The 22,737-nt window shown below is 35.9% G+C and overlaps 1 protein-coding gene across 1 annotated transcript; it reads right to left on the reverse strand.

The window, feature by feature from the left end:
* Positions 1-6,201: 6,201 nt before the first annotated feature.
* Positions 6,202-9,630, reverse strand: LOC100499891 (uncharacterized). The gene is given in 5 exon segments (NM_001250581.2): positions 6,202-6,531; positions 7,485-7,589; positions 7,934-8,064; positions 9,336-9,414; positions 9,543-9,630. Coding segments are annotated over 4 exon segments (450 nt in total). The 5' UTR covers positions 9,406-9,414; positions 9,543-9,630; the 3' UTR covers positions 6,202-6,387.
* Positions 9,631-22,737: the final 13,107 nt, after the last annotated feature.

Here is a 22,737-nt window from a genome sequence, read left to right on the forward strand (position 1 = left end):
TTTTTCTTATTGACTTATAAGATTTTCTTTTAAACATAACTTAAATTTACGGTTACCATTTTTATTTTTATTTTCAATAAAATAATAAAATTTATCATTTATCATTTTCAGAAGTTAAATTTTTTTTTTTGATAAAACTCTTCCTTATCATTTTTAACTAAAAATTATTTTTCGATTGACTTAAATATGTTTTTCATATTTGAAAAGTAGGTTGTTTTCATATTATTACCTAAAAATTTATTTTTTTATCAAATAATTACCTAAAAAAATTATTTCAATTTACTACCTATTGTTAATCCTCCCTCGTAAAGTGATGACGTGACAGACGGAGTGTCACATTATCAAGCCTAATCACTAACATATCATTGACACATCATTGAAGGTGATAACGTGACAATGATGTGTCAATGGTAAGGTGTGATGATGTGACATTCTGTATGTCACATCATCACTTAACAAAATGGGACTAACGTCATGTAATAAATTGAAAAATAACAATTTTTCAAGTACTTAGTTGAAAAAAAATGAATGATAAGTAGTAATTTGAAAATGGTTTATTTTTCAGGTAAGAAAAACCTCATTAAGCTTTAAAATAATGTATGCAAAATGATGGTCCATAGAATAAATTTCTCCTTTTTAATGTCATTGTAATATCCCAAAAAGAAAACTTAATAACCACACTAAATCAATATCTTATCAAATAAGGGTATATCATATGTGGCAGTAATTAATATGTTATTTATTAAGTGAAAATTTAGTTTATAACTTAAGATGAATTAAAACTTCTAATTATTTTGATTAGATATAAATATAATGATAAAAGTAACGTCTAATGCATCATCAGATTATGATATGTTATTATGCATTTGATGCTCTAGATGGTAGAAAGTTTAAGTGATCTGATGAGACATTTAACAAGAACATTTAATTCTTTATATCTGATATTCTCTTTACAAAAATATTCTCCTTAGATATAAGAAAACCCTATGAAGACTATATGAAATCCAAGATCTAAAAGTATTCATCATCATCAAAAGATGTGCTCTACTTTGCAGACTTGTTCTGACAAGTGAAAAGTGAATTATGTTGAAGTGCTCAACAAGATAACTGATAAGAGAAGATTCTCTGAATGAAGAAGAGGCATGCATTTAATGCAATAATTAAATGCTCCCAACATCCATTATCATAAGAGAAGATTAAGTAAATAATCCAATCATTGTGAGACAACGAACACTTGAAGATGAAGACTATATATACTAGAAGCTTTGAAGAAGAAGATACAAATCATACATGCTTTTATTCTTTCATTTTTTTTCTGTAAAAAGTTTTTTGTATATTGTTGTAAAGTTCAAAAGCCCTCAAATCACTTTGAATATATTGAGAGAAAATGATGAAAGAGAGTTGATTGTATATTTTTCTCTAAGACATTCATAGTTTAGTTAGTGAACAATCTCAAACAACAAATCATTTGATTTGTTTAGAGCCAACAATGATTTGGTAAAATAAAGAATACTAAGTTTTGTCAAGCTTGATGTAGAGCTTGATTGTGTAAGAGTAAAAAGTGATACTAAACAATACTTGTAACTTGTGTGAAGTTAGTGAAATTTGATGATTTTCCAAGAATTGGACGTACTCTCAATGGTAGAGATGAACCAGTATAAAACTTTTTGCATTTGATCTTTCTTGCTTTCCTTTAAGTTTTATCTAACCAAAGGGTGTGAATTTGTTTTTAGATTTAAATAGATATCTCGTGTTTTCTAAAAACATTTTTACATCATCTAATAGTTTTTTTGAAAAATCTATAATATGCTCTTTACAAAGTTTTATCAGATGAAAACTTTGTTTTAAGTGAAAAAAGATTTTAAAATGTATAAAATCAGAATTCAATCCCCATTTGTGATAGTTGCCTTTACATTAAATAAAAAGTATGAAAATTTTAGATAGATAATAAAAGCTGTAGTTTAACATTTTGTTTTCAAATTTCATTACTTTTTTAATGGTTATAAATATGAATAATAGTACAATTAACATGGAAGCGGATTGGTGGTTTTTTTAGTAAAGCGTTTTACAATTACAAATTACCTACTAAACATATGAGAACTTTGAACCATCGGAGAAAAAAAAGCCAAAACTTGTACATGAAATATTTGACAATACTTTGAGAAAATTGGTGTGATCCTATGTTTTTTTTTTATGTTATCTTACACTTTTTGTAATATGATTTCGAAATTTCTATTTATTATATTAAACTCATTTTTTATGTGATGAATTCCTAAGTGGTGACTCATGAATGTACTATCTATTAAATAGTTATATTCAATCTATTAATTCTAATTTATGACAATATTATCATTAGTCATTAAAATTATATAATATGTTAACAAAATGATTATTTTACATAAGTATTAATATATAATAAAAAAATTAATATTTTATTATTTATATTTTTTGATGAAAATGATATTGTTAAGAAATAATCTTATATGAGTTTACGATTTTGGCAAAGACTAATTGTGGCTTGAGATGAGAACTATTTCTTATTAATATCATGATAAAAAGATAATAAGTTAACTTTTTTTCTTAAAAAGTAGAGCCCATAAGCTAAGCCTACGAGGCAATTCTTATTTTCAGTCCCTTTTTATACTGAGGCACTTCCCTTCTCACTTTTTATCCCTAGTCTACGCCACACTAACACACTCCCTCCTCTCCCTCTAGTATAATTCTTTTCAACGACAACAAGGACGCAATCCCTTCAACCATACCTTCCTAATCCACTTCACTGTCAGTGCGCTCACACGCGCGCCTAGCGGCTGAGAAGAAACCAATCTTTATTAACTTCGATGTGAACCACAACAACATGATCTCGACTTTGGAGCTTGGAATGAGTTATAATACTTCAACTCTAACTTTGATGAGTTTTGACATATACTAGAGGATGAATTCTCGTTAAACTCACCACTGTCGAGCCTCAACTCATTTTGTTCTCCTATAATGCCTACCTAGAAAGTTCGAAGTCAAGAAGCAAATTTCTCCCACGTCCTATTATTTTTGTTCGTGAATAACATGTTCAACTTCTTTGCATTTGGGCGGATGCTTATGACCCAAGTACCTCCTGCAGCACATATATAAAATATACTTAACTCGACCTTATCAGCATAATAAAGAATTTAAGAACGACACTGAAGAAGAAGCTTATACGCAAACAAATTATGTCAATGTTACAGTATCCTTTGGCCGGATGTTGTTTATTTGAAAGAATTCAATTTTGTGCAGTGGTTATTCTTTGGGTAAACTAATTTGGTAGAGACGTTATTTGATTCAATCGGGTTTTAGAGTTTGATTTGTGTCACGGTGCAAGGTTAAGAATGGAGTGTTTGGAAGAGAAAAAATGAGGGGAGTGTGTTTTTTGGAGGACTTATGTGGGAGGTGGAGAGTTTTTTTTTTTCTCTCCAGAAAATAGTTAAATCGGGGGAGTGTGTTTTGCATGGTAATTTGGGTAAAAATTGATAAAAGGGAGTGTATTAGTATAAAGGAAGAGTTTGTATAGAAACTTCCCTATTTTCCCCGCTCATAGAAGGTTTGATTAAACAAAACTAATTCGTAATTAAATTGACCCAACCCAACCTAAAAACAAAAATAAGGTGACGTCATGGGTCAAGCCATTTCGGTCCAAAATTCACAACTCTACCCAAAGTTCATTCATTAGATTCTAAGTTGTAGATATTAGAGTTTTTGAAGCTTAGCCATTTCATATGGGAACCAATTTGGAGGCATTTGCTGACAAAAAAGTGATAACACACACATACACAATTCATATGTGTCTGTTTTTATATACGTAGACACTGAACGGGGTTTAAGGCCAACACTAAATTTCAATGATAAGGCTTTTACTTTATGTACCGTCAAAAAGCCCGAATGGACACAAATGCCCCTCAACAGGCACCCTGCACCACCACTAACTCCCTCCCCTCCGACCTGTCGTCGTTCCCGCCATCAACAAACACTTCTCATCAAAACTATTTCTAGTGTTGTTAGACCACTTAGCCTCCATCTCGTCACCGTGAACACCCCCCCGCACAAACACACTCCAAGCGTACATTGATGCAGCATAGCAAAACCTGATGATTGGTCACTTCCATTGCCTACACATCAACACTGCAACTCAGCAAGAGTTGGTGGAGCCCCAACTCCAATGATATCACTTTCCATCTCATTGACCATAATGGTGTCAGGCTCTAATCCTACTGCAAAGAGCTCATCACAAATGACATGATGGGGATGACATTACCGAAGAGGAAGGGAGACTAAATGGTGAAGTTGTGGTGGCCTTGGTAGGTGTTAGGGAGGGTGGTGGCGAGGAAGATCTGTTGGCTTCCGTAGGAGGTGTTAGAGGAAAGGGAATTTCAGCTTCCTGGGATCGATGTGTGGGTGTCACAAGACTGAGTGACCAGGGTAAAGGGAAAAGTCATAAGGAAAGAAAGTTCCACACCTAATTTCAGAATAACTATTTCGGAATATGAAAGTTATATTTCGGAATACCTATTCTAAAATATGATTGTTCACATTTCGGAATAGCTATTCTGGAATGACGGTTCCGTAATAAGAAAATGAGGGTATCATGGCTCTCCTTGCACTTCAACAGGATTTTTTACCAAGTGTTGAGGAATGGGGAGTGATGGCGCACAACAAAGAGGAAGGTGAAAAGGGTTGTCACTGTCACAATGGAGTGCGCATTAGAGTTCAGTGGGGAGTGGGGTGCTGGGTAACAAGAAGGGAATTATTGTCCTCTAAGGGATGCAAGAAGCAAAAGGGGGGGTTGCAGGAAGCAATTGGTCAATCATAATGCGAGGGAAAGCAACCCAACTACAATCCTCCCGTAAAATAAAAACTGACATTTGCACTTCCATTTCCCTCTCTAAAGACATGCTTCATGAGGACTACCCAATTATACCGTAAAAGAAGTTTGAGGGTTCAATTTAAAACAGTTGTAAGTAATGAAGCAAACCCACCAAATCCTGTTTTATCAATGTACAAATGAGAAATTATTAGGTAATTTGAAATTATAACACGTTGATAGTACCAATCAATTTTTACGTGATATATATTACAAATTTTCAATCTACGAAAAATAATTAATAATACTTAATTATTGACATATAAATATTAGTAACGACTATAATAATCTTAAATCATCTAATAATTTATCAAGACAAACACCAAGGTTACACACAAAACTCTAATCTCTTGGCAATAGACACACCACAGGCAGCATAACCTTATGAACCACGGTCTAAGCCATCAACATTATGCTTCGAATAACCATGAGAAGAAATGCCCTACTAATAAGAGAATCCACACTAAAAGTGTACCCTTGGAGGCAACTAGAAGTAACAAGGTTTCTACATACCAATTTAGTATAACGAGTTGCTGTTTAGCATTAGAAGAAATAATACTAGAAAAATAACTCAAGCAACCTTACTTTAACATAAATCCTCCAATAGAAGAATACTTCTTCGGGGCGAACATCATTTGCAAAATAACTAGGTGCTTTTCCAAATGCATACGTGCATGACTGTTAAAGAAGCCTTTTTTTTGGAGGACTTCACAACGCTAAACACCATGATAAGCAAAGAGAGAAACATTCATGTTCTCCTGCTATAAGGAAACATCATTATTATTACTGCAAGCATGCTGAACTAGAGGTCCAAAACTAGGAATAAAAGGGTCCCTTCCAAAACCCAATATAGCGCTCACTACCAACCATGAAATACCATCGACTACATTCTTTCTATATTGAGTAGCCTATTTCACCGAAAGAGATAGAATAGAACACAAGATCAACCATTTTTTTTTTCCTAGAATCCCACCATCAATGTTTCAATCTCAAAGGTCATTTTATTTTATCATAGGTTTTAGCTATTGTGATTACCTTAAGAATGTGAGAAGGATACTACTCTTCAATCCTCTTATAAATAAATAAATCCATAATTAACAAAGAGGTTATAATTTCTGTCTTTCATTTTATTTTCAATATTTTGTTAAGAAACGTTGAATAAAATGGTTGTACATTTTTACAAAATTCTTTATATAATATTAATAGATCGGTACTTCACAAATCATAATTATTAACTAAAGCATGATAATAGAGCAAACCAAACCTTCTCTAAATATGCGACAACGTCAATACAAGGTTAAAATTTTGACAAACTTTTAATTGAGCTACATTTCACTGTTTTAAAAGTAGCATTTGCATTGTGCAATACAAACAACAGAAGAAATATTTCCCCATTCATCTTCAACTGGAGGGGCCTTAATCGAAGACCACAAATATTCATACAAAGGTTGTTAGGCCTAAACAATCGCTCTCCCTCATTCTATATATGTCAATTAGCCCATGGCATATTTCTGGGTCCAGCTTCTTGCATTTGACTCGTACTTGTTCCTATCTGTCTTGTACATGTGTGCAATTTCAGGGACCAAAGGATCATCAGGATTTGGATCCGTCAATAGGGAACAAATTGAGAGCAACACCTATTTATGCCAAAGACATGTATAAACAAAGTAAGCAATGATGCCAAAATACATGTTTTAACGAAGATATTTTGGACTCAACTAAACCCCCTGCATGGGATTAGTTCAAAATTGATCACATCAATACGAACTTCATGCAAATCAGCCAGTACAACTTCAACAATGAAAACAACCAAGCTTTATATATAGACACAAGAACATTATATATAGACTAATACTAGTGTTGGGAAACCTGCACTGGATTGACAAATTGAACCAGTTTGTCCATGCACCATGTCACCTGCTAGACAGGTCAAGATATTCTAGCTACCAGTCAAACAAGGGCTGCCTTGGTTCAACCGGTTTTAATCAAAGGTGATCTGACTAATCTCATAAGGAGTCAAACTCAGGATCTGAAGGCAGGTCCTCTAACAAGTCCAGCTTGACCACCGTGCCACCTCAATTTTTGGTGTGTTTACCTATTTTGTATAAATTTGATTTCTTCTGGTTGTTAAATTTTAAAAATCTCTTAAATAATGTTAATGGTTAAACTATATAACATTATAATATTTCATCAATGTATTAATATCTATAATTTTTTTAAGAGATATTTTAATATCTATTAAATTTATTAATTGATATTAAAAAGTATATATTTAACTATCACTAACTCTATCATGGTTAGACTAATATGATACATACTTGTGTTATAGCCTTTTAAAACTTAAAGATCCAGTCTACCTTTTCAAGAAGTGACTAATTAGTTGAACTAATCATGTAATTCAACAAAGTTCAGTGACCAAGTTTAATATCAGTGACTAGTCATGGTGATGAATACAATGTTTGGTAAATACCATTTGACAGAGTCTAAGGAACTGCTACATCTTAGTTCAAACTTCAGAGATAGATGGCACTTTAAAGAATAATATTTTAAGAAACAAAGGCTAGTCTAACTATCTGAGAAATGAACAAACCTTGGAAATGGTTAGAGCAGGGCTCCACTGCTCCTTCAATATATCAAGGCAAATGCTTCCATTGCTATTTATATTTGGGTGGAAAACCTTTGTCCTGAATGCAACCTGAAAGATCCATCACCTTACGTAAGTACACACCCGAGAACAGTTGAGAGTTATATAGTGCTCATGACAGCATACTACATATACATGTTCAAATATACAAAATGATTTCGGTACTAATTAAACTTTTCAATAGACCCACACACTTATAGTACTAAACCTTTTCTCTTCATAAAGAAAAAAGCCATGCCTAAATTTTTATCATTTTTTGGAAATGGGAGTTTTAAAAGACAATCAATTCCAACAAACTAAGGGAAAATGCACTACAACAAAATAAACTTATAAAGAAATGAAGATAGTTAAGGTATTAATTGCTACATTAATAGACACCTAATCGATATACAGACCTTGGGTGGCTTAAAGGGATAATCTGGAGGGAAATGAATGGTCACTAGGAAAACACCTCCTGCATAGGGACTGTCTGGAGGACCCATAATTGTAGCTTGCCAATGGAACATATCTTCAGCAACAACAGGACCTGCAATGTTTTGAAACAAACAACAAAGCATGACATAAGCACAAATTTTCTTTTATAAATGCAGACATAAATAGGGTGTATAAATTCCTAAAATGATAGTGCAACATATTGTCCCATCATGTTAATTAGTAAATTGTCACTTTTGAGAAATGAATAGGTGAAAATATTAGTTTCTAACAATTTTATGCAACTTTTAACATCCAAACACTAGAATAGTACTATTAATCTTGCTCTTAAGTACCAATATCAGATAAATTAGTTTAATCCTCTTCAACCAACATACAAAACATACAACAGGGTTCCCAGAAATAAATTAGTCAGAGATCCAAAGTAGGAAACAAGAGTGAGAACAGACAACACTTAAAATACGACAAAACTTAAATCAAGTTATGCATATCCTTACCATCAAGCTCTCAAACAAAACAATAACATGTGGATACTTGGGGTATTTAGGAGTAATGTTTTAGAGCAAAGGAGAAAGGAGAACAGTTTTTTTATGTTTAAATTAAGATTTATATAATGTTCATAAAAATAAACAAAAGATTAGAACAATAACGTCAATCTATAATTTTATTTCTTTTGTTTTATAATTATTAAATTAAAGAAAATTTATTAGAAAATGAAAACTTTACCCTCTGTTCCCTTTTTCTCCAAAAAATATAATGTTGGAAAGTAAAATCCTCGTGTCATTATTTGATTTGAGAACTTAATGACAAACATAAAAAGAACATAACCATGTTTTTTTTCCTTAAAATACCCACCATCACATATAAAGGTTTGGGCCACACTCCAACAATAGTATATAAATTTACAACTACAGCAGCTGCAACTTCCATTATTGCATAATCTTGTCATAAAATAGATAGAGAAGCCACCAGATGCATGGCCAGGAAACAAAACATTGAATCATGAATACACTTAGAAACATGCATAAGGAGAGGTTGAGGAATATGTATCTATTCCCACCTTAAAACAATTGAAACAAAATATGCTTAGAATTGCACATTTCCCTAAACATTTTTTGTCCATAGAAAATAAAATTCAATATTCCACAAAAAACCCACAATTATTTCTCCTTCAGAATCATGACGTCGCAAAGAATTTGCAGCTCAGGCAAGCCTCATGAAATCACTACAACACAGAATCAAACAAGCACTGTTCTAATCTACAAACGACATCCGGCACAACCGATCGAAACAAATCTCAACCAAAACCGTAGAAACAAAATTCACAAAAAGATGCACAACAAAATAGAAAAAAAAAAATTATACCGGCACTGCAAGATGTTGGAGGATCCTTCTGCAAATCCTTAAGCTCCTTCAAAATTCGCTTCGACGCCATAGCGAAAACCTAACAACAGAGATCGAAACCACAACTCGGCTCAGATCAAAACGCAAAACACGAACATATCCAAAACGCGCGTATGCTAAGAACATATATCATCATATAATATAAATAATAAATAAATATTTGCATACCTAGAGAAAACGCAAGAGAGATCCTCCTTTGAATTTGCGACGAAGAACACGAACGAGAGAGAGAGAGAGAAAAGGCAAAGGTGCGAGCGAGAAATGAAGAAGGAAAACAAGTTTTTATATGAATAATAAATGGCGTGTGGGGCTTCAGAATCGATTCCCTCCTCTGTTATTGGGTTTGCGTTATTCTTCTATAGTTGGTGATATTATAACTGCCATTATTTTGTGTAATTATTTATTTATTGGTTCCAAGAATGACTCATCAGATAGGGAAGGTCCACCGCGAAGCCAACCGGATATGAGAATAACTTAAATTAGATTTTAGCAAATTTATTTATTCAAATTTAAATTATTTTATTACATGTGGTTAGAAAAACTAGAACAATTAATTAAATAATTTAGGAAAGCGATTTATAATTTTTTTTAATTTCTTAAAATTTACTGTAAGTGTTTAATTAAATTTATCAGTCTTAAGTCAAGAGAGAATGTGTTGCAGGATTTAAATTTAATGAAATATATTTACGGGAAAACCTAAATTTTATTTGTGTGAAATGTAGGATGGCATTGGATGGGATCTTTTTTTTTTTTTGAGAATAGACTTTGCATTCAAGGAAACATGGGCAGAGCCCTTACATCATCCAAAGTCGAAGATTGGATTTATGAAGGGGCTTCCTTTATCCAGTAAGCTTCCTTAACTACAAAAGTTATTCGAGTAAGCTGATAAGCAACTCTATTTGTGGATCTATGAGAGTAAGAAAGTGATCTAACTATAGCAGGACATGATAACAAAACACAATCCTGAATTAACTCACCAAAATAAGAAAGTTTTCTTTGTGCCTAGCTATCCATTATTGTACAACTCTTTGGCTGTCATTTTCAAAAAGAATGTTGGTTAGACAGAGATGAGTTGTTGTTTTTATGGTCCATTAAAAAGCAACTGCTTCAGCAATGTGGGACTCATATACAAAGGAAATAAGGAGAGAAGTCGTTGCTAGAACTCCCCCTGGTGGTCTCTATAAACAACTCCAATACCTAGACCTTTATCCTGCACAACAGAAGCATCAAAATTCTCCTTGATGCAGTACATCTGCGGTTTTTTCCATCGGAGGTTGCAGGCCTCAGAAGGTAGAGGTTGAGACATGGTAGGTAGTGCTAGAGCCTAGGCTTTTGCCAACAAAACAGGAAGGGGAATTTTGAATTTTTGAAAAACCCACTGGTTCCTAGCATACCAAAGTGTCCACAACAATTCACAAATTCTGCTTAGAAAATCCCAATCACCAATATTCAGCCATGAGTAGAACAAGTCCAAAAACGATGAGTCTTCATTCACCTACTATCTCTCACTATAGATGAGGCTAGCCAAACTTGTTTTTACCTCGATACAGTAAAGGATGACATGGCTAACGGTTTCTTCTCATTCCCTGCACCTTGGACACATTGTATCAACATTCAACCCCATAGCAGCCAAGTTTTTCATCACGGGGAGGATGTTTCTACACGCTCTTCAGGCCAAGCTGTTAGGAACTAGCTTGATCTTCCAAAACTTCTTCCAGTAGTCCCCCGAAATAAGGCTAGAAGAAGGGATGTGAGGGCCACTGGGGTGTGTAGCTTGGAAATAGCTTGTTTTGATAGAGAAAGCTTCATCTGCAGAGTGTTTCCAAATCAAGCGATCAAGGTAGTGAGCACTTTGAAGAGGGACGCTGAGGATTCTTTTTTTAACTAGTTGGGGAACACAAAATTGATAACTTGGATGTCCCATCTCCTTCTATCATGGTCTATAAGATCATAAACCAGAAGAAAAGGATCAAATTTTTTATTAGAATGCAATTGAAATTTGGCTTTGTCATTGTTTAGGATCCAACTATCACTCCATACACAGACCGAATCCCCATTACCAATTCTCCACACAACACCATTGTCAATAAGGTCTTTGGAAGAAAAGATGTTGCTCCATGTGTAGCTGGGCCTGTGAGCCTTTTGGGCATCCAAAGGAGAACCCCAGGGAAAGTATCTTGCTCTCAAAACTTGAGTAGCTAGGCTCTCTTCATTGGTAATAAGTCTCCACATTTGCTTGGCCAACAATGACTTGTTGAACTTCTTCATTCGTCTAAAGCCTAGCCCTCCCAACGATTTAGGCTCACAGATGCAGTCCTAACTCATCTTGTGTAATTCCCTAGCATCTGATTCTCCACCCTAAAAGAACTTCGCCATCAAACTCTCTAATTGCCTACACAAAGAATTTTGAAGTCTAAAACAGCTCATCACATACGTTGGGAATGCTTGGACAACTTATTTGATTAAGGCTTCCCTCCCTACTCTAGATAAAACCCTCTATTTCCACCCTTTAAGCTTTTTCCACACCCTCTCCCAGAAAAATTGGAAAACTTGAGATTTCGATCTTCCAATAAGAGCCGAGAGACCCAGGTACTGTCCATGATATCTAGCAACCTTGATCTTCAACAACATTTCTAGATCATCAATTCTTTGTGTTGATACAGTTTGGCTAAAGGAGATATATGATTTCTGCATGTTAATTCTCTATCTTGATGCTATCTCATAGGCCTCAATGATGGCCAAGATCTAAAGAGTTTCTTGGTGAGAGGTGCGAGCAAAAATAATAATGTCATTGACAAAAATAAATGAGAGTCAAAGGGGGACTTTGGATAAACCTTAATACCATGTAACATGTTGTTTTCCATAGATTTGGAAATGAGGACGAGAATGCTTCTAGGCACAAAATAATCAAGTAAGGAGACAGAGGGTTTCCTTACCTCAAACTATGATGCGATTTGAACTCCTTACTGGGGAAGCCGTTTACCAAGACAGCAAAAGATACTTAAGAGATACACCTTAAGATCAAGTCACATCACTTTAGAGGGAACCCCATTTTGGTGAGAATTTTTCCAAGAACAACCACTCAACTCTATGAGACGCCTTGGACATGTCGAGTATGAGGGCCATGGATCCCTTCTTTCCAGCCTATTTGTGATTCATGTAATGGAAACCTTCAAAAGAAACCAACGCATTGTTCATGATAAGATGACCTGGGACAAAGGCACTTTGTTGATCCAAAACAATGTTCAGTAAAATCAATTCGAGACAATTTGTAGTAGTTTTTGTAATAATCTTACATTACATAAACTAATTGGCCAATACTCACTAGGATGGGTTGGAGACTTTATCTTGGGTATCAACGCAATGTATGCCTTGTTGAGCTTAGTTGGATCTACCTCATGGTTGAGAATATTTAGCTAGTAACATCACTCCCAACTTAGCTCCAAAATTTCTGAAAGAAGAGGGTCAGGGTGCAGTCGAGACCTTGGGACTTTCAAGGGTGCATTTTGTGTAGAGTCGCTTCCACCTCTTCCATAGTAAAATCACTATCCAGAATCTGTTTCGATTTGTTGGACAAGTGACCTCAATAACTTAAGAGAGGGGGGGGAGGGGTGAATTAAGTCTTAAAAAATTTCCCGACTACCAACTTTTTAATCCTCTTTTAAATGATATGTGATAGATTTAGAATGTAGAAGAAGAAGCAACAATCAATTTAACAATGTCCCTTAAATGTGCAAGACAAAGTAAGTTGCAATAAATAAACGAGATAAGGGAAGAGAGAATTACAAACTCGATTTATACTGGTTCAGCCACTTCTCATGCCTACGTCCAGTCCTCAAGTAACTCACTTGAGATTTTCCACTATCCTTGTAAATCCTTTACAATCTTTGAACACACCTTGGGATCCCTCACCCTTGTGTTCGAGTTTCTCACATGCCAAGAGACAAACAATCTCTTATTACAACTGAGTTTTATGAATAAAATGATTTCTCTCTTTTAGACCAGATGGTACAACTTGAAGTTCCTAGAAGAATTCTCAATAATTTGCAAGAGTTTGGCCAAAATTATTTAGAGAGATTTTGACAGTTAAGTTCTCTGAGAATTCTTTTCTTTTCGAAGTAAGGACACATATATATAGGCCCATTGTGCCTATTCAAAACAGTTAGAAGAGATGTGTCTTTTCAAAAGATTTTCTGAAACTATTTCACTGGTAATCGATTATATGACTCTGGTATTCGATTACACAGTCATATCTTTGAAGAGTTGTGACTTTTCAATAGTTTTTCTGAAATCTCTTTGCTGGTAATCGATTACATGACTCTTGTAATTGATTACACAGATCAAAATTCAAATAATTTTGTGACGTTGGTTCAACAGTTCAAAATTTTCAATATGCCATTTTCACAAACTCTCTCAATCGATTACATGAACCTGGTAATCGATTACTAGTTCAAAAAGAGATTTCTGAACTGATTTAACTTTAATAAAAGAGTTTTCACAGTAAAGATTTTGAGGCCAAACTATATTAATCAAATTGAGATTCTTTTAACAAATTTACTAAGTTCTTATCTTAGATTTTCTTGATCTTGTTCTTTGACTTGATTCAATTCGTGCTCATCAAGTAAACTTTTGGCATCATCAAAACCTACATGATATACATTCACATTCTCCCCCTTTTTGATGATGACAACCATCTTTTGGTAAGGAGTAAAAAGAGAAATAATAATATCCATTTGTGTCGTTCACTCCCCCTTGATTTTTCAGTGATTGCTTATATGAAAAAGTTTTAAGATTTGATGAAAAAATTATATATAAAAACTTTTTCAATTCTTTGGAAAAAAAATGGATAATGAGTCTATCTCATCTATCTCAAAGAGTAATGAAAAATATATAATTCTCCTTACCATTATCCTTAGCGAATTGGATATTACGAAGCGCATCACTCAAACTAGGAACTTTAGAAAGGATGGAAGTTGGGACGGTCTAAGAGTTATCTTGCCAAAAGTTCTTAACCATAGAGGATAGTTGTTGGCAAATGGAAAGGGGGAGGCTGGGGGCTTTAGCGATCAGTTGTTGGAGACACCAACAGTCGTTCCAAAAACTGACAAAGCAACCTGAGCCAAGGACCCAAGCAATATTAGCAACCACAACACTAGAGTGGGATTTAATAGAGGGCCAGACAAAACATTTGTTGTAGTAGGAAATTTGAGACCTAATCTTCAGGAAGCAATTTCTTAGAAACTTAGCCCAAAGCTCCTCAAAATAGAGGAAATTCCAACAAAGATTAAGGGAGGCTACCAAGTTGATGGAAGTCACATTACAAAGCTCAAGCCATCCTCATCGAGGGGAGAGCAGACAATATTTCATTTGATCGTGCAAACCTTCCTCTGGTTAAGGTCTACCGCCCACACAAAGTTTCGCAGCCAAGAGTCCACTAACTTCAAAAACTTCTTCAGTGAAGAATTGATGTGGAAGGAGTAAAGTAACATGCCACTTATCACTGAGTTGACCAATTGGAACCTGCCCATGAAAGATAAGAGAAATCCCTTCTAAGATTAAAGCTTAGACTTAATTCTATCTGCTATGGGTCTCAGATGGCAAGATTTGGGCTTACCCAAGAAGATAGGCACTCCCAAATAAGAGAAGGGAAGACTCCCAATCTTAAAGCCGAGAAGTTGCTTGAGAGCCATGATTTTCCTACGAGATATGTCATCGAGAAAGAAAGTACACTTCTCAAGACTGATATGTTGCCATGAAACTTAGGCATAGTTGTGAAACAAGTTTAATAAGCTATCTAAGGACCAAGATTTGGCCTTATAAAAAACCAGAATGCCATTCGCGTAAAGGGTGTGCGAAGGCATTGGAAAAGAACACAAGCTAGACATGGGAGAGAAGGCCTTAGAATCAACTAATTGAGAAATCCCTCTACCTAAAACATCTTAAGCAAGACAAAAAAGAAGCAGAGATAGTAGGTCTCCCTAACGAACACTCCTTTTAAAAGGTACATAACCATAAAGGGATTCATTAATGAAGAAAGAGAGCCTAGTTGAAGACAAAATGGTGTGAATCCAGCTACAAAAGGTAGAGTTGAAGTTGTATGCCATCAAGACTTGAAAGAGACAGGCCTAATCAAGAGTATAAAAGGATTTCCTGATGTTGAACTTAATGGCAATATTCCCCCAGGGAATTTTTTATATGAACCTTCATTGCACAAAGGTTGACTTAGGATCGTCTAGGATTAAACTTTGATGGAAAATGAGGAAATTGATTAAGGAAAGGATGGAAAATTGGGAAGATTTAAGGGTTGGGCGGTGGCTAATTTCGTGGGTCTTAATAAGGTGGTTCTTGGCATAAAATGGAAGAATGAGATGATAAAACGTAGGTTAAGTGGTGGCTAGACAGAAATATAGAAATGACAATAACTCAAGCTACATGGCTCCAAATGAGGTGATTCCAAAACGAGGTGAAAGATCTCGTTTTGAAATTCAATTTAGGCTCAAGAATCACTTAATTTGAGCGCGTATAACGGGAGTTATGGCCACAAGATAATTTTGGACAGAAGTGGATTTTTTGGAATTGTGGTTTGAAAGAACAAGGTTGAAGATGAAAGGAAGGAAATAATCACTCTTTCCGGCGAGGGCAACACACAAAGGTTGTGAAAGTCCTTTGATATAGCCAGGGTGTTCTTGAATCACTCAAGAACTTAGGAGAATCACTCTCACTAAGATAAAAGAGATAAACTCTAATTTTCTGAATAAAACTCAACTTGTGTTTATTGATAAAATGGTTCAGCTTATATAGAAGCTTTACATCAGATTTTAGTAATGATCCACTAACCTAGAATTAAAATAACTTAATGCCACTAACCTAGGGAAATAAAATAACTTAATGGCTGAGTGTAACTGAAATTGTGGCAACCAAAAGTCACCCCCAACAGCCATCAAGCCAGCCGCCATTTGGTATCCCAAAAGGCTGATTCCTAGGTTGCCAATTGGGCTCTTATTACAACTTTAACTAAACCAAACTAAAGCCCTTTTAGTTGATTAACCCAAAACATATTTTTGGTCAGCCAACTTTATAAGGATTGGGCCATTATTTAGACAAACTAAACACTCTAAAATTAAGACAAAGTGGTGTCATTTAGTCCTCCTCCATTTGGGCCATGATACAACTCACAACCTTGGACTTTTCTCCTTGAAACTTGGGCTTGTATTCAAATAGTATGGACAACACTTGTTGAAGAGCTTCCTTGGCTTTCCTTGCTCTAGCCCTTGTCATAGGTCCTCCAAGTCCTTCAAGTGGATCCTTGCCCTTGCTCTTGGTCATGTCCTCATCATCCTCTCCCTCTTGAGAAGGATTTGTCCTCAAATCAGATTCTCTATCTGCATCAAAAAGAGATAAGTCAGAGACATTGAAGGTGGAACTAACATTATACTCACCGGGCAGCTCAACTTTGTAAGCATCATCATTGATTCTTTCAAGCACTTGAAATGGTCCATCTCCCCTTGGTTGAAGCTTTGATTTCCTTTGTTCCGGAAACCTTTCTTTTCTTATGTGCACCCAAACCCAATCTCTGGGTTCGAAGACAACCTTCTTTCTCCATTTGTTGGCTTGTTTAGCATAACTTTTATTTCTCCTCTCAATTTGATTTTTGACTCTCTCATGAAACTTCTTCACATAGTTCGCCTTTGCTTCACCTTCTTTATGCTTAAAAACAGAAACATTATGCATAGGCAAAAGATCAAGAGGAGTTAGAGGGTTAAAACCATAAACAACTTCAAAAGGAGAACAATTAGTGGTGCTATGAACAGCTCTATTGTAAGCAAACTCAACATGGGGTAAACAAGTTTCCCAAGTTTTTAAGTTCTTCCTCAAAACTGTCCTAAGCAAAGTTCCCAATGTCCTGTTAACAACTTCCATTTGCCCATCAGTTTGTGGGTGACAAGTGGTTGAAAATAACAATTTAGTACCCAACTTGCCCCACAAAGTCCTCCAAAAATGGCTTAGGAACTTAGAGTCCCTACCACTAACAATGCTCCTTGGCAAACCATGGAGTCTCACAATCTCCTTGATAAACAAATCAACCACATGGGAAGCATCATCAACGTTTTTACATGGAATAAAATGAGTCATTTTAGAAAACCTATCAACAACCACAAAAATGGAATCTCTACCACTGCTTGTTTTTGGCAGCCCCAAAACAAAATCCATGGATAAATCAATCCAAGGATACTCCGGAATTGGCAATGGAGTATACAATCCATGAGGTTTTACCTTAGACTTTGCCTTTTTACACACAATGCAATGTTTGCAAAATTTCTGCACATCCTTTTTCATATGAGGACAATAAAAATGTTCTTGTAATGTTTCTAGAGTCTTTTGGACCCCAAAATGCCCCATTAAACATCCTTCATGTGCTTCACAAACAAGAAAAATTCTTGTAGAACATTTAGGCACACACAATTTGTTTTCTTTGAAAAGAAAGCCTTCATGTCTAAAGAAAGCATTTTCTGAAAAATTTTCACAATTTTTAAAAATTTCTCCAAAAGTTTCATCATTTTCATACATGCTTTTCAAACATTCAAGACCAATCAATTTTGTTTCAAGCATCGAAAGTAATGCATGACGTCGAGAAAGAGCATCAGCTACAATATTACCTTTTCCCTTTTTATGTTTGATAACATAAGGGAATTGCTCTAGGAATTCCACCCACTTCGCATGCCTTTTGTTAAGCTTGCCTTGCCCTTTGATATATTTGAGGGACTTATGGTCACTATGAATGAAAAATTCCATGGGATAAAGGTAGTGTTGCCATGTTTTCAAAGCCCGTACTAAGGCATACAAATCCTTATCATAAGTTGAATAGTTAAGGGTAGGACCACTTAACTTTTCACTAAAGTAAGCAATTGGATGACCTTCTTGCAACAACACAGCCCCAATCCCAACATTTGAAGCATCACACTCAATTTCAAAAGATTTTTGAAAGTTTGGCAACGCAAGTATGGGGGCATTAGTTAGCTTTTGCTTAAGAACATTGAAAGCTTCTTCTTGTTTCTCTCCCCATTTGAAACCAACATTTTTCTTGAGCACTTCATTGAGAGGTGCTGCCAATGTGCTAAAATCCTTCACAAATCGTCTATAAAAACTTGCTAAGCCATGAAAACTCTTCACCTTGGTCACAGACTTAGGTGTAGGCCATTCTTGAATAGCCCTAACCTTCTCCTCATCAACTTGCACTCCTTTTGAACTTACAACAAATCCAAGAAACACAACATGGTTAGTACCAAAGATGCATTTTTCAAGATTGGCATACAATTGTTCTTCTCTAAGCACACACAAGAAAGATTTTAAATGATCAATATGCAAATCAAGTGAATTGTTATAGATAAGAATATCATCAAAGTACACCACAACAAACTTTCCTATGAACTCTCTCAAGATATGGTTCATTAATCTCATGAAAGTGCTAGGAGCGTTAGTTAGGCCAAAAGGCATAACCAACCATTCGTACAAACTATATTTTGTTTTAAAAGCAGTTTTCCATTCATCCCCTTCTCTAATCCTAATTTGATTGTATCCACTTTTTAAATCGATTTTAGAGAAGTAACATGCACCATGCAATTTATCAAGCAAATCGTCAAGCCTGGGTATAGGATGCCTATATTTGATGGTGATGTTATTAAGGGCTCTACAATCAAAACACATGCACCATGTCCCATCCTTTTTAGGGACCAAAATCACCGGGACAACACAAGGACTCATACTATCTCTTACCCAACCTTTGCTAATGAGTTCATCCACTTGTCTTTGAATCTATTTGGTTTCTTGTGGATTAGTTCTATAGGCTGGCCTATTGGGCAAAGAAGCTCCCAGAATGAGATCAATTTGATGCTCAATTCCCCTTAAAGGTGGTATTCCACTTGACACATTTGATGGAAACATGTCTTGAAAATCCTACAAAAGAGTTTTAACACTAGAAGGCACTTCAAAATCATCAAAAGTGTTAGTGGTCAAAATCTGATTTTTGCAAAACAAGATGTATAGTGACTGTTTAGAACGAAACAACCTCTTGACCTCACTTTTTTTTGGCTAAATAGCTCTCCCTCACTTCAAGTGTTTCACTCTTCTTTTGTTCACTCTTTTTCCTCTCAAGTGTTTCCCTCTTTTTCTCCCTCTCAAGTGTTTTGCTCACTTTTTCTTTTTCTTTTTTCTCTTGAAGAAGTTTTTCTCTCATTTTCTTTTGATCCTTACACACTTCTTGTGGACTCAATGGTTTGAGCACAATCTTTTTGTCTTGGTGCATGAAAGAGATCTTGTTGGTGTAATCGTCATGATTGGCTCTTTTATCAAATTGCCATGGTCTCCCCAAAAGTAAGTGACTGGCCTCCATAGGAACAACATCACAAAGTACCTTATCATTGTATTTCCCAATGGAAATGTCCACTTCAACTTGCTGCCTTACTTGTACCTCCCCATCCTTACTAAGCCATTGAAGTTTGTATGGCCTAGGATGTGGTTTAGTAGCTAAATTTAGCTTTGACACTAATCTAGCACTAGCCACATTGGTGCAACTACCTCCATCAATGATCATCATGCACACCTTGCCATTGATTAAACATATAGTGTGAAAGATGTTTTCTCTTTGGCTCTCCTCCTCATGCTTTAATTGACCACCAAGTAACCGTCTAATCATCAACAAATCTCCCTCCGAAGTCTCCTCTTCCTCTACGTACTCACTCTCCTCTTCCTCTTCAACATTGGATTCACTTATATATTCTCCATCTCTAAGAACCATGGACCTTTTGTTAGGGCACTCATAAGCATAGTGTTCTAGGCCTTGGCACTTGAACCATGGACCTCCAAGTCCTTCAAGTTGATCCTTGCCCTTGCTCTTGGTCATGTCCTCATCAATTTTGGTTGAGCATATTGAAGGCTTCAAAAGAACCACAAACGCAGTCAACAATGTTTTGCCCCTTGACAAAACCCCTTTGCTGAGTCAAAATAACCTTAGGCGCAATGTTAGCCAACCTATCAGCCAGGATTTTGGCCATAGCAATGAGCCGATACTGCTCCAATCTATCTACCTCCAAGAGCTTAGGGATCAAGGCGACAATGTTGGAATTCATACCTGAAAGAATCTAATTTTGCAAAAAGAATTAACGCACAAAATTGCACCCATCCTTAGATATTATGTCCTAATAGTTGTGATAGAAGTGGCCACTATACCCATCAAGCCTCGAGGCCCTAGAGCCACTCATAGAGAAAACTGTAGATTTAATCTCATCAAGGGAAAGAAGATTAGTAAGCATAACATTATCATGGTTAGATACCAATCTAGGAATAAGCTTGGAAACCAAATCGTTTTGAGAGCAAACATTGTTTGAGGCAAAGGCTCAAAGTAGTAGTTGATGACGTGGTCTTGAATGAGAGCTTGAGAATGAAGAATATCCTCTCCCACCTTAAAAAGAATCTAATTTTGCAAAAAGAATTAAAGCACAAAATTGCACCCATCCTTAGATATTATGTCCTAATACTTGTGATAGAAGTGGCCACCATACCCATCAAGCCTCGTGGCCCTAGAGCCACTCATAGTGAAAACTATAGATTTAATCTCATAAAGGGAAGGAAGATCAGTAAGCATAACATTATCATGGTTAGATACCAATCTAGGAATAAGCTTGGAAACCAAATCATTTTGAGAGCAGACATTGTTTGAGGCAAAGGCTCAAAGTAGTAGTTGATAACGTGGTCTTGAATGAGAGCTTGAGAATGAAGAATATCCTCTCCCACCTTAAGCATGTTGATTTGATTAACAACTCTCTTTTGGCTAGAAACTATATGAAAGAATGTCGTATTACAATCCCCCTTGCCAAACCAATTAAGTTTGGACTTTTCTTTCCAGAAGGACTTTTCAATTGCAAGTGCTTGCTAGAGATCAGCCTAGCAGTAATTTCAAGAGCGAACAACTCATTAGAAAAACCCTGTTGTTGACTGAGGGATTGCACATCATTCACCTTTTGAGCAACTTCTTTAGTAGCAAGATGGATGTTTCCAAAAAAATGTCAAAATTCCTGCTTTTTAACACTACCTTTTAATTTTTTTAGCTTCTGCTTTAGAACTTGCATGGAACAGCCCAAAATAGGATGGCTCCAAACTTCAACAATAATCCTCCTACAGTTCTGATGATCAAACCAAACTACCATAAACTTAAATGGAGGATGACATGGGGGATTTGGAATTATAAAGAGAAAGCATAAGAGGGAAATGATCCGATTTAAAATGGATATGTGCAACATAGGAAACACTACTCCAAGAATCAAGGCAAAGGTGGTTACACAAGGTGAGGCCAAGCCTTATATCAATCGTCTTAGCTTTGTGCCTACCATTGCTCCAAGTGAATTCTACCCCTCTGGATGGAATATGCAAAAGACCCAAAAGGTTGCACCAAGAAGATAATTCATCAGAGGAAGCACGAAGAGAAGAATGCCCTCCATGCTTCTCAAAAGCTCCAATAATGGCATTGAAATCCCTAACATAGGCCCAAGCGCCTGGGTGGTTCTAATGGTCCATAACCAAGTTCTCCCCTAGCCTTCTCTTGAGGATGTAGCTAATGGACCCATAGACAATAGCTATGTGGGTGACCTGGTTATTAATAGAAACAACCAGAGACACATGTTGATCAAAAGTAGCAATAGTGTTAGTAGAAAAGGCTAGAGAAGAAGTGCAGAGGCAACAAAAGGTTTGGAACAAGACTTCCCCTATCACTGAAAGTTGTGGGGGAGAGGCCAAGATTCCAAAAAAAAAAAAACATGCAGGAAAATGATGGAAAGACGTATAACACTTAGTAAGGAAAATAAGGTCAGGTTTGTGAGTGGCACAAATATGCATCAGAACTAGCCTAGTGCCACTATTGGCTAGCCCTATAGCATTCCAAAACAAGTCCTCATCAATGACAAGCAAAGGATCCTCCCCTAGCCCGTGTGTTGTGCAACCTCTTAGCTCCCGTGGACTTGGACTTCTTAAGATTTTTCTTCTGGGAATTGGTCAAAACGACTTCAAAATCAGGATCATCACCTTCAGCTTTGACAGGCAGCTTCCCCTCCGGTTCTTCTTCATCATCTGCCTAGAACATGAAGACAATATGTAATTCTTTGATTGCTTCTCCAGAGATAAGTGGAACCATAGGGGAAATTATTGAAGAGGATTCCAAAAAAATTATTGAACACTGACAAGCTCAGGGTAGAGACAATGTCAAAGACATGGGAGAAGACTTGCTCCACCAAAGGGAAAACTAGTTATTCTTGTCCAGATGTCTCACCCAGGACCAAGGAAGGGGCAGAGGAGGAAGCTACCAAGGAATTTG

Source organism: Glycine max, chromosome 13 (genome assembly GCF_000004515.6).
Source record: "Glycine max cultivar Williams 82 chromosome 13, Glycine_max_v4.0, whole genome shotgun sequence".
NCBI classification, from domain to species: domain Eukaryota; kingdom Viridiplantae; phylum Streptophyta; class Magnoliopsida; order Fabales; family Fabaceae; genus Glycine; species Glycine max.